General features: G+C 42.6%; 2 protein-coding genes across 2 annotated transcripts; both read right to left on the reverse strand.

Annotated features, from left to right (window-relative positions):
- Positions 1-2,765: 2,765 nt before the first annotated feature.
- Positions 2,766-3,875, reverse strand: snrnp35 (small nuclear ribonucleoprotein 35 (U11/U12)). Its single transcript, XM_030068021.1, has one exon. It carries the CDS (start codon positions 3,741-3,743, stop codon positions 2,913-2,915), a length of 831 nt encoding a protein of 276 aa, XP_029923881.1. The 5' UTR covers positions 3,744-3,875; the 3' UTR covers positions 2,766-2,912.
- A 675-nt stretch (positions 3,876-4,550) lies between these two features.
- On the reverse strand, positions 4,551-8,266 carry bud13 (BUD13 homolog). The gene is made up of 10 exons (XM_030069667.1): positions 8,087-8,266; positions 7,858-7,948; positions 7,498-7,582; positions 7,159-7,422; positions 6,629-7,014; positions 6,400-6,508; positions 6,096-6,234; positions 5,794-5,984; positions 5,594-5,675; positions 4,551-4,978 (listed from the first exon to the last, which is right to left on the reverse strand). The coding sequence occupies exons 1-10, from the start codon at positions 8,224-8,226 to the stop codon at positions 4,885-4,887; spliced, it is 1,581 nt and encodes a 526-aa protein (XP_029925527.1). The 5' UTR covers positions 8,227-8,266; the 3' UTR covers positions 4,551-4,884.
- Between the last annotated feature and the right edge of the window lie 1,246 nt (positions 8,267-9,512).

Genomic DNA, 9,512 nt, shown 5'->3' on the forward strand with positions numbered 1-9,512 from the left:
CTACAGGAGACCAGACCCTCCAGACGTCCCAGCAGGGGTCCCATCACTCTTCTCCCTCTTCCTCGAGACAAACACAAAGAGGAAGAGACAGGGAAGCAGGGCAGGATGAGCGAGGAGACAATAATAGTCAGCTCAGGGTGAGAGCGGTGAATAATGAAGCAAAGGGACAGCAAGAGAAGACAGAGATGCAGTCTCAGTACCAGAAAGATTTCCCTCCTCCCTCCCACCACTGCAGGAGGAGCACGCCTGCCCTCCCGCAACCAGACAACATCGCCATCAACCCTGCTCTCAGGTGTGAATGCATTTCACAATAACACAGTTCAGTTGTGGCTTGATATGGACAGATATGGCTGATAACCCATTTGTGTGTGTGTGTGTGTGTGTGTGTGTGTGTGTGTGTGACAGGATAGAGTTTGGGACTGTCCAGAGAGAGACCTACCCTGTTTGGCCTGTAATGAAGCGCAGACGTCCTGGCAGAATTAGAGCCACGTCATCCACACAACCAAAGGCAACTTTTGACTGAAGAAAATAAAGTTCTTTACCTCCATGGACTTAAAATGTGCAAAAGACTTCACATATGTTCTTGTTGTACCATTTTCTATTTTATGTCATGCTTTCAATTCATTATTATCAAGTAGAAGACACTGTATGTTCATAATCATATAATCCAGAGCACAGTGGTTTACAAAAACATGATTCAATAAACCTGTACATCGCTGTTGTCAAATTATATCTAAGCTACTGTGTTACTCAAATTAAGTGTTTCTAAGTCTCTCAAGTGAATCAGGCCAGGTGTTTTTTTTTATGTCTGTATTAATTTTATTGTCTTATTTACACTATAAGCAACTAAAACAAGAACTCTGGACTCTGGCTCCACTTTTATGGGTTAGACATGATCATTAGATTGTAAAACGGGATTGGATAAAGGACTAAAGCTGATGTGCTCCCCTGTTCCTCTTCTACACACCCAGTTTACATGCAGTCAGAAATCTCACATATGACCCTATCCAGATGTATGTCATGCATATATTACGGTTTCTTCCATATACTGCAAAAGATTTTGATTATAATAAGCCAGTCACAACACAAATCTGTAGCCCCGCATTGCTGCTCCCACTATTCACTGAAAAACCTCTTATGCACCTCTGCAACCCTGTGAGATTTAGGGATTAATTTGCTTTCAGTTGTATTACTGAGGTCAGGGACAGGAATATATGAAATTGTAGTAGTCATCCTGTCTTTCTCATTTCCTGCATTGACTTGTTGACATAGGATGAGTTAATTCCACATTTGAAGATACTGTTCTGTGAATCAAGCTGTGCCTCTCTAAAACAGTCCTTGCCCAGTTGGCAAGCAATGAGTTACTGCACTGTACTGCAATCAAATGGGAAGTCGAGCTGTTCTAGATTGGATTGGAGCACTGGTGTTTTCACACTGAAGTCATCATCAGGATGTAACTTCATGGGAAAACTCAAAATAGTCCCTCCACCAGGGAGATGACACATAACAGACTTTGCAGTAAATGTAGCCAAAAAAGTTATCCAAAAGCCAGACCTTTAATGTTTCATATGCATGACTTAAGGCATACTTGTGGTCAGCTGGAGAAACAAGAATCCACCCACTGACTCATGACTCATCATCCCCTGAGCTGGAGAGACTGGAGACAGCAGCATCTTATGTGAAACTTCATACATACATGAGATACAGTAACTTTACTGCACTACATCAAAGGGCTGACTCCCTCAGTGGTCCTACCAATTTATGCTTTTCCCGTGTTGTGTTGTGGTGATTTATGCATTTTTATTTGCTTTGCTTTATGTCTGTAAGGTAAAATTCCACTAAAAAACAATGCTTTGAATTGAAAATGTTAATATGTTTGATGAATTGAGCATAATTGGCAGTCAGTATGGTTATAAGTTTTGCAGTCCAGTCTACAAAGTGTGGTTCAGTTTTACAATGCAATCAGCCAACATTCTAACAACCATAAATGACAAAAACATGCAGAACTATTATTTTGGCTTACTAATGAAGCAGGTGGTAACTTTTAAAGGTTGTTGAATGCTTTGTCCCAAGTGAATTTTCCTTTTGGTTGTGACTCTGAATTTGGAATTGTGAAGTGACTATGCAGCAAAAACAAACCAGAGCTTAAAACATAAAACTAATGTATAATGCAAAACATAACCCCATTAATTTTCATCAAGACCAGTTTTTATTTCGGTATTATGGATGTTTATTTTCCTAACAAAATCAGTGTTGCTGTGCTCTTTGTACAAATCTAAACTATGCAGCTCAACTCAACAAGTCCTCATCAGGACAATTAGTCTACTCCACGTTTGAGGAAAGCAAACAAGATTCAAACATGGTATCAGGATTATAAAATTGCAGACTGAAGAATGGGAAGACCATTTTTTTCCCAAGTGAGAGCATGTAGGCTGCCATCCTGGCCGCTAGGTAGGTTGCAACCAGTTCATTAGACTGTTTGTGTTTAAGGAATACAAAAACAGCTTGCAAAAAAAAAAAAAAAAAACACAAAAAAAAAAAAACACAAAACTCCAATTACATTCATCTCTATCAATCAAGTTTTTTCCCCAGGTAATATTTAAAAAATAAATAAATTAATTAAGAAAAAAAAATCATACTAACAGGCTAGTGCATAAAGGCATTTTGGCTCTGTTGTCACTGTGGGTCGTGTTTTCACACAAAAAGCAGATCTGTGTTACACAACTGGCTGCCATACAAAGTACAGGTTTTATCACAACTTCTACATGTAAAAAATACTGTTTTTTTTTTTTTTTTTTTAAACTCTCCCTCTCACTGCCTAACCTCCCGTTGGCATGGCTGCACTGAGGCAGCCAACTGTGTGCCTCAAAATATCTGACACACACTGTTTAAGGTCCCAGGTTTGTGTTTATTCATCTCCTGTCCCTGTGTCTGCTCCTGTCGTCGTGTCTCCTGTCGTCCCTCTCTCTGTCTCCGCTCCTGTCTTTGTCTCTGTGGTAATCTCTGTCTCTGTCTCTGGCCCGGTCCCTGTCCCGGTCATCCCTCCTGCCCCTGCTGCCCCACTCCGCCTCTCGGTCGTGATGTCTCGGAGAGGAGCCTCGGTCCCTCTCTCTGTGCCGGTCCTCCCTGTCTCTCCCCCCTCCCCTGTCCCAGTCCCTCCCACCAGCTGTCCACTCCTGCCCCGACGTCCCCCCGAGGTTGATGGGCTTGCGGAACGGTCTGTCTCTCCCACCAAACCGCAGCTGTCCGGACTCCTTCTTCCCTCCTTGGCCTCCTCCCAGCCGCCGTGGGACCCATCCTTTGAGGGTCCTCTCCTGTTCAAAATCTACGAACAGCTCGTGCTGGTCCACCACCAGCTTATTAGCGTCTCTGCGCGCCCGGACCACAGACCGCTCCTCTTTGTATTCAATGAAGGCGTACCCCTTAGAGAAGCCTGAGACGATGTCCCGCACCAGCCGCAGCCGCTGGATGTCTCCGTACTTGGAGAAAACTTCGTGTAGCTTGTCCTCGGCTGTCTGGGGGTTCAAGCGGGCCACGAACAGGGTGAGGAGCGGGTCGCCCACGACCCCTTTGTTGGGCTTGTAGCGGGCCAGCATGGCCCTCCACACGGCCCGGTCGTGGGGCTCCACATCTGTGCCGTCGATGCTCCCGGCTTTCAGCGGGTCGTACACCTTCGCGATCGGACTCCAGTCGCTCATTGTTGCCCGGCTGGTCTGACAATAAACGTCCTCTGAAGGATACATCCACAGTCTTTCTGCTCGCTACATTAGCCACGAATTAATCCTCAAACCAGATGAAATGTCGTACATTGTCCGCCTGTTTCCATCTCAACACAAACGAACTGTGCGTGCATCAATGAAAATGTTCCGTAGGGAAACAACCCTGCCGCCCGCTCTGAAAACAATAGTTCCCATGTAGGCGATGCAATTTCCCCCAACCGCCTCAAGATGTCGTTATTCATTTGTATTGATATTAATTACTTAGTCGATGGTGTTACTCATTTAATGTGCAAGTAGACACTGATACAAATAGCCTTAATAGGCCTAGGCCTTCATTTAATTTTTAATTCAGTGCTCAGATGCCTTAAATAGGTCTTTCTTGGAAAAAAAAAAAAAAAAAAAAAAAAAAAAAAACGCTTGACTTTACTTTGGTGTTTATTGCACCATTATTTATTATACATTCTATTTAATAGTAGCCTGTATAACACAATACTAATAGAAGTCGGTCGCTCAGATGGTCAATGCTGGTTTATCCTCAACTAGTATCACTGTAGGCAATATGAAAAATAAATGATAATGATGAATAAAACAACATAAATCAGATGATTCATTGCTCCAAATGTGTTTTTATGTATAAAAAATACTACCTGACTTATCATTACTCATTAGTTGTGCTTGTTTTTTTTAAACTCCCAAATGGCATTAGCACCCAAATGCAGTGCTGGGCTCTAATGATATTGTTAATTCAAACATGCATTTATGGAAATTCCATTTTGTCGTGCCGTAATTTTAATGACCCAACTGTGTGCAAACAATAACAGCAACAAATGGTTCAAGTATTTACAAAAACATGATTTAATAAAACAGTGAAAACCACAAACGTCAGTGTTGGCTCCACACTGAATCAACCATTACAAAAGTGTGAGGATGCTGTCAATTTATGTACAGATGTTATGTTGGTCATTTTTCAGTCTGTCAGGCTGCTACAGTAACATGTGCAGCCCTGCTGAGATTAACCAAATCATTTTTAACTATTCACATTTCATAACACAGACGGTAACCTCGTGTCTGGTCTGTAGTTTTTCTCTCAGCAAGATTTCGGTGCCTTTCATGTCACATTCTTGGTCTTTCACCTCTAGTCTCGATCAGCTGTTTCCAGTTGCCATTACATATCCTCCACACTCCATTTGTAGGCTTCTTCCTGTACTGCCTTTTTATCTGCCATCCTGGTGTACCGCTTCTGTTCAAAACCATTGGACCTGGAACGACAAAAAACGAAAAAACAATGAATTTTGAAATCATTGAGTGGGTATTTCCCCCTTAGATCTGCAACACGTTTTTTTTTTAAATATTTTTTACAACTTCAGCAGTTAAGAAAACAAGAGAGATCAACAAAAGGATGTATGAATTAATCTTACAACCTATGTAGTAAAAAAGTGAACAGGACTCCCCATGCACAGCCAATATTTGCAATCAGGTGCTGGCTGTAGTTTTCTAGTTAAACCATAGAAAATGGTGCAATTCCTGTAACTCCATCCTATATTAAACATGTTGTTATTTGAATAATATTTATTTGTGGAATGATGTCATGGGTTTTTGTTATAAGAGTTACTGGTTTTATATAAAAATATTGAAAAAGCTTTGTAAAAAACGATGACTGGTCATGTGACCACTTAATTTGTTGAGCGAACCTGAAGAAGCAGCAGGTGAAACACATTGTTCGCTCCCAATAAAGTCACAGTAAAGTCATTTCAGTGTGCAGTGGTTTATTTTTGTATTCACTAGTCAGTAAGATAAAAATGCATTAATCTGAACAACAAAGGAAGAACACAATCAGCACATTATCAAGCTCCACCCACACACACTCACAGTACCTGTCAACCCCATCCCAGCGATATCCTGGTAAAATGTTGAAGCGGTTTGGAGGCGGTGCTGGGCCTTTATACCGTGGCTTCTCTGCAAAAGAAAACCAGGAGATTCCAACAACTTTAAACGACATGAGACTTTGTAGGCAAATATATCTGATGTGGACATTTGTTTTACTCCAGCCAGATCAGTGGAGAAGGCATCTCACCTTTAGCACCCTGTAACTTCGTATTGCGGTCCTTTTTGCGCCTGAGCATCGCGGCCATCGGATCGCCCTCCCGTTCCTGCTCTCTCAACATGCGATCGAGATCCTCGTCATCACAGTGCCGTGCCAGTGGCTTCTGCACTTCATGCAGCGCATCTGCAAGTTTCTGCTGGTGCATCTGGCTCTGAGCCAGCCTATAAATAATAAACATTGATTTTAATCACAGCAACAAATTTCATCACTTCAGGTTTACTATGATACTGTATCAGCCTTGTCAAATGTGTAAAAACATTAGCAAGTCTTACCCTTTTCCCCACTGAGCATATTTCTCATCTTTTGCTGCTTTCTCTCCAGCCTTCTTCTTCAGCTCTTCTCTCTCCGAGTCCAGATCCCTCTTTTTGCCGCTCTTGTCTCTGAACACAGTCTGCGCACTGCGGGATTCATCTGGTGAAAGCCGGTTGGTAAATTGGTTAAAAACACCACCTCAGTCTCAGCTTCTCTCAGTGTAACAAGGACTAAACAGAGCTTAAAATCTCTTTTGGAACTGAAACACTCCTGTGTAGACGGCATTTAAAGGGAAGTATTGAGAGACAGAAAAGCTGAACTGACCCTCTAGTCTTTGGTTGTTTTTCTCTCTGCGTCGTCTTTCCTCCTGCTCTCTCCTCAGAACATCTATGGAAACCAGACCTGCTCTGTCTCCAGAAAGCATCCTCTGGCCCTGAAAAAAACAAAAACAAAACAAAACTATTTGGCTCTATTCAATCTGTCACTGAAGAGATGCTGAAAAAACAGCTGAATAAGAGCTCCAACTCCAGCTGATCTAGCATCATTTACTCACTTGTGATTGGCCAGGCCTGTGAGGAGGTGACAGATTGTCATCTGATGCTCGACCTCGCCTCCTGGGTGGTGACTGGTCAGAATCAGAGCCGTGGCCACTCTTCGGTCTTCTTCTGGGTGGTGACTGATCAGAATCAGAGCCGTGGCCACTCCTCGGCCTCCTTCGGGGTGGCGATTGATCAGAATCAGAACCTCGCCTTGTTTTTAATGACCTCCGAGGCGGAGACTGGTCAGAGTCTGAAGCATGTCCCTTTAGTGTCTTTTTCCTCGGAGGTGACTGGTCCGAGTCTGAGTCATGTCTGTTCTGAGCCCTCACTGCCAACAGTGACTGATGCCGATCAGGTGAGTGCTTTTGACTTGAGTTTTTTCTCCTTACTGGGGACGAATCTGGCAAAGAAAAAAACTCATCAAAACACATGAAATGCTTCATCAAAAACATGATCAAACTTTTCCCCCCCACATCTTCAAGTACAGCTGTGAGAACAATTACAAGAGGGTGAAAAGAGGAAAGCTCACAATCTCAGCACCCACCTCTGCTCTGCACCTTCAGTGATTTCCCTGAATGTTGTCTCTGAGGAGACAAGTCTGGAGAGTCGTGGCGACTTCTCCTGGGAGGTGACGTGTCTGGTGAGTCATGCCGAGTCTTTCTGACAGGCCCTGCCTCTGGCGAATCATGTCTACTCCCCCTGAGCGACACGGGCTCTGGCGAATCATGCCGAGACCTACTCGACGCCACAGCCTCTAGAGACCGATACCCCCCGTCTTCTGCCTCCTCTTCACCATTATTTTCATCAACTGTTGGGACAGAGGAGTCAATTCACACAACTTCAATTTGTTTATTACACCGTCCCAAGCACAACAGGTCATTACCTCCCATCAGTCTCCACTTGTTGCTGGTCCTGAAGGCCTCTAGGCGTTTCACCTCCATTGGTCGATCATCAATCACCTCCGCAACCTGAGTGGAAAAACAGAAGGTAAGGCTATTATTAAACCATGAAATAATTCAGTGAGCATATGTTGTTGTTTTTTGTTTTTTTTTTCAATAATAAACAAACATAAACCACTCATGAACATAGCTTTATTTCGATTCTTATCACAAAGACAGATAACAAAAGGGTAAGCATCATGATGATTTAATGTTTACATTGAGCAGCTAGCGCGCAAATCACTTCAGTGAACAAATGCTCACACTAGCAGCTTATGTTAGCTAGGTGATGCTAACCAACTTACCACCGGAGCTTCCTCATCCTCCTCCTCCACATCCCTCTCCTCTTTAGCGACCAGCTGCTGCCAGTCGATATCGTCGTCCACTATCTTTATCCTTGAAGAAAAAGAGGCGGAAAGAGGAAACTAAACACCAGATTTTTTTCACCAACGGACAAATGGTGCTAGCTGACCCCAGCCAGCACGCGCGTAGGTGTAGCGGCGACAAATCCCTACAGTATAAACGCTGACTCACCTCTTGTCGGACACCTTACTCCGTTTCTTTTTAACCTTCCCTTTCGACTTCTTGGCATCTTCATCCACGGATAAATAACGTTTTAAGTACTCGGCTTTAGATATCTCTGCTCCTTTGCTGCTACCAGCGGAAGCTGCCATCTTTTTCCAAATCCGTTGTCGGAAACTACGGATGGCAGTGAGGGACATTTAGCGCGACTGCTACTTTGTCGAAAGGGAGTTATCCTGGTGATCTAAGTGTTGTTGGAAATGTGCCAGTGGGATGTTGTTCCTATGCGGGTTAATCGATTTAACTTATCTCGAATGTCCTGGTTGCCAAGAGGTATACCTTTTCTTCTTGGCAACCAGAAATCGTATAATTTATACCGTATCAGTGATATCTATTTCATGGTGTTGACAGTGATGTCACCACCATATACATCTCTTACCATATACTACACAGCCAGTTAATCTACTTATACCAATTTGATAGGCCAGTGAAAAAGTCTTTTTTACCCCACTAAAGTGTTTGAGGAAAAGCCTTCATCAATAGTAAAGCTAAACAAAAATAATACACCAAAAATGATGTGCTTAACGTTATGAAATTATAGCTGCAGGGCACCAGTTGCACCCACGTAATGACTTATAATTTTTGAACAGAGTAGAGAACAGCTGAGCACTTGTCAACTCCTTACACTAAATCGCTTAAACTAACCCTCTGCAGCAGGAGGGACCTTAAAGCTGGGCGATTATTCAGTATTATCACTTATCACTATCACTTGTCTTTCAGTAGGGTGATGATGATGATGTTGATTTGGGGATGTCTTGATGCACTTGCAGTCTAAACTGATCACAACAAACACTTCTAACCAAAAATAAGCATGAAATGTTTCAAGGAATACTATTTAGGTTTTGTTTTGACATCACATCTGACACCACTTGGTTACCATGTGGTTCAATTGGATAAACAGGATTAATTTCATTATTTTGTGTACATGAGTCATATCATTATATCATCATTATTGATATTAATGTAGTAGTAGTAGTAGTAGTAATAGTAGTAGTAGTAACAATGAATCCTTATGAGTCGTGAGATATTGATATTGATTGGTATGATGTTACCCAGCACAGTGTGTTTGGTCATCTGAAGTAAGAGACAGTGTTACTTTTATGAGTAGCTTTATTAAATAAATGTTGCAGCTTCTACAAGTTCATTTACATGGGAAGTTGCACAGTATATCCCCGAGTCCCGACACACGGAGCAGTTTGTGCCTCATTAACAAAACATGTACCTAAAAGTTGTGCTGACAGAGTTAACCATTTGTCCTAAGACTGTATCTTCAAACAACATTATGAAAACCATCTCCCTTGTTTCGGTGCCCTTAGATGGCAGAGAAGGAGCTTGACAGGAGAAAACTGGCAAGATGCAAGCTGATCATGACATGATT

This window comes from Myripristis murdjan, chromosome 14, assembly GCF_902150065.1.
Source record: "Myripristis murdjan chromosome 14, fMyrMur1.1, whole genome shotgun sequence".
NCBI lineage: Eukaryota > Metazoa > Chordata > Actinopteri > Holocentriformes > Holocentridae > Myripristis > Myripristis murdjan.

Coding starts and splice junctions, on each gene's coding strand:
- snrnp35 (XM_030068021.1), bottom strand. CDS start 3,743: ATGTATCCTTCAGAGGACGTTTATTGTCAGACCAGCCGGGCAACAATG.
- bud13 (XM_030069667.1), bottom strand. CDS start 8,226: ATGGCAGCTTCCGCTGGTAGCAGCAAAGGAGCAGAGATATCTAAAGCC. Junction 6,235..6,399: donor AAACAACCAAAGACTAGAGG/GTCAGTTCAGCT, acceptor GGCTTTCACCAG/ATGAATCCCGCAGTGCGCAG. Junction 4,979..5,593: donor CGCTGGGATGGGGTTGACAG/GTACTGTGAGTG, acceptor TTGTCGTTCCAG/GTCCAATGGTTTTGAACAGA.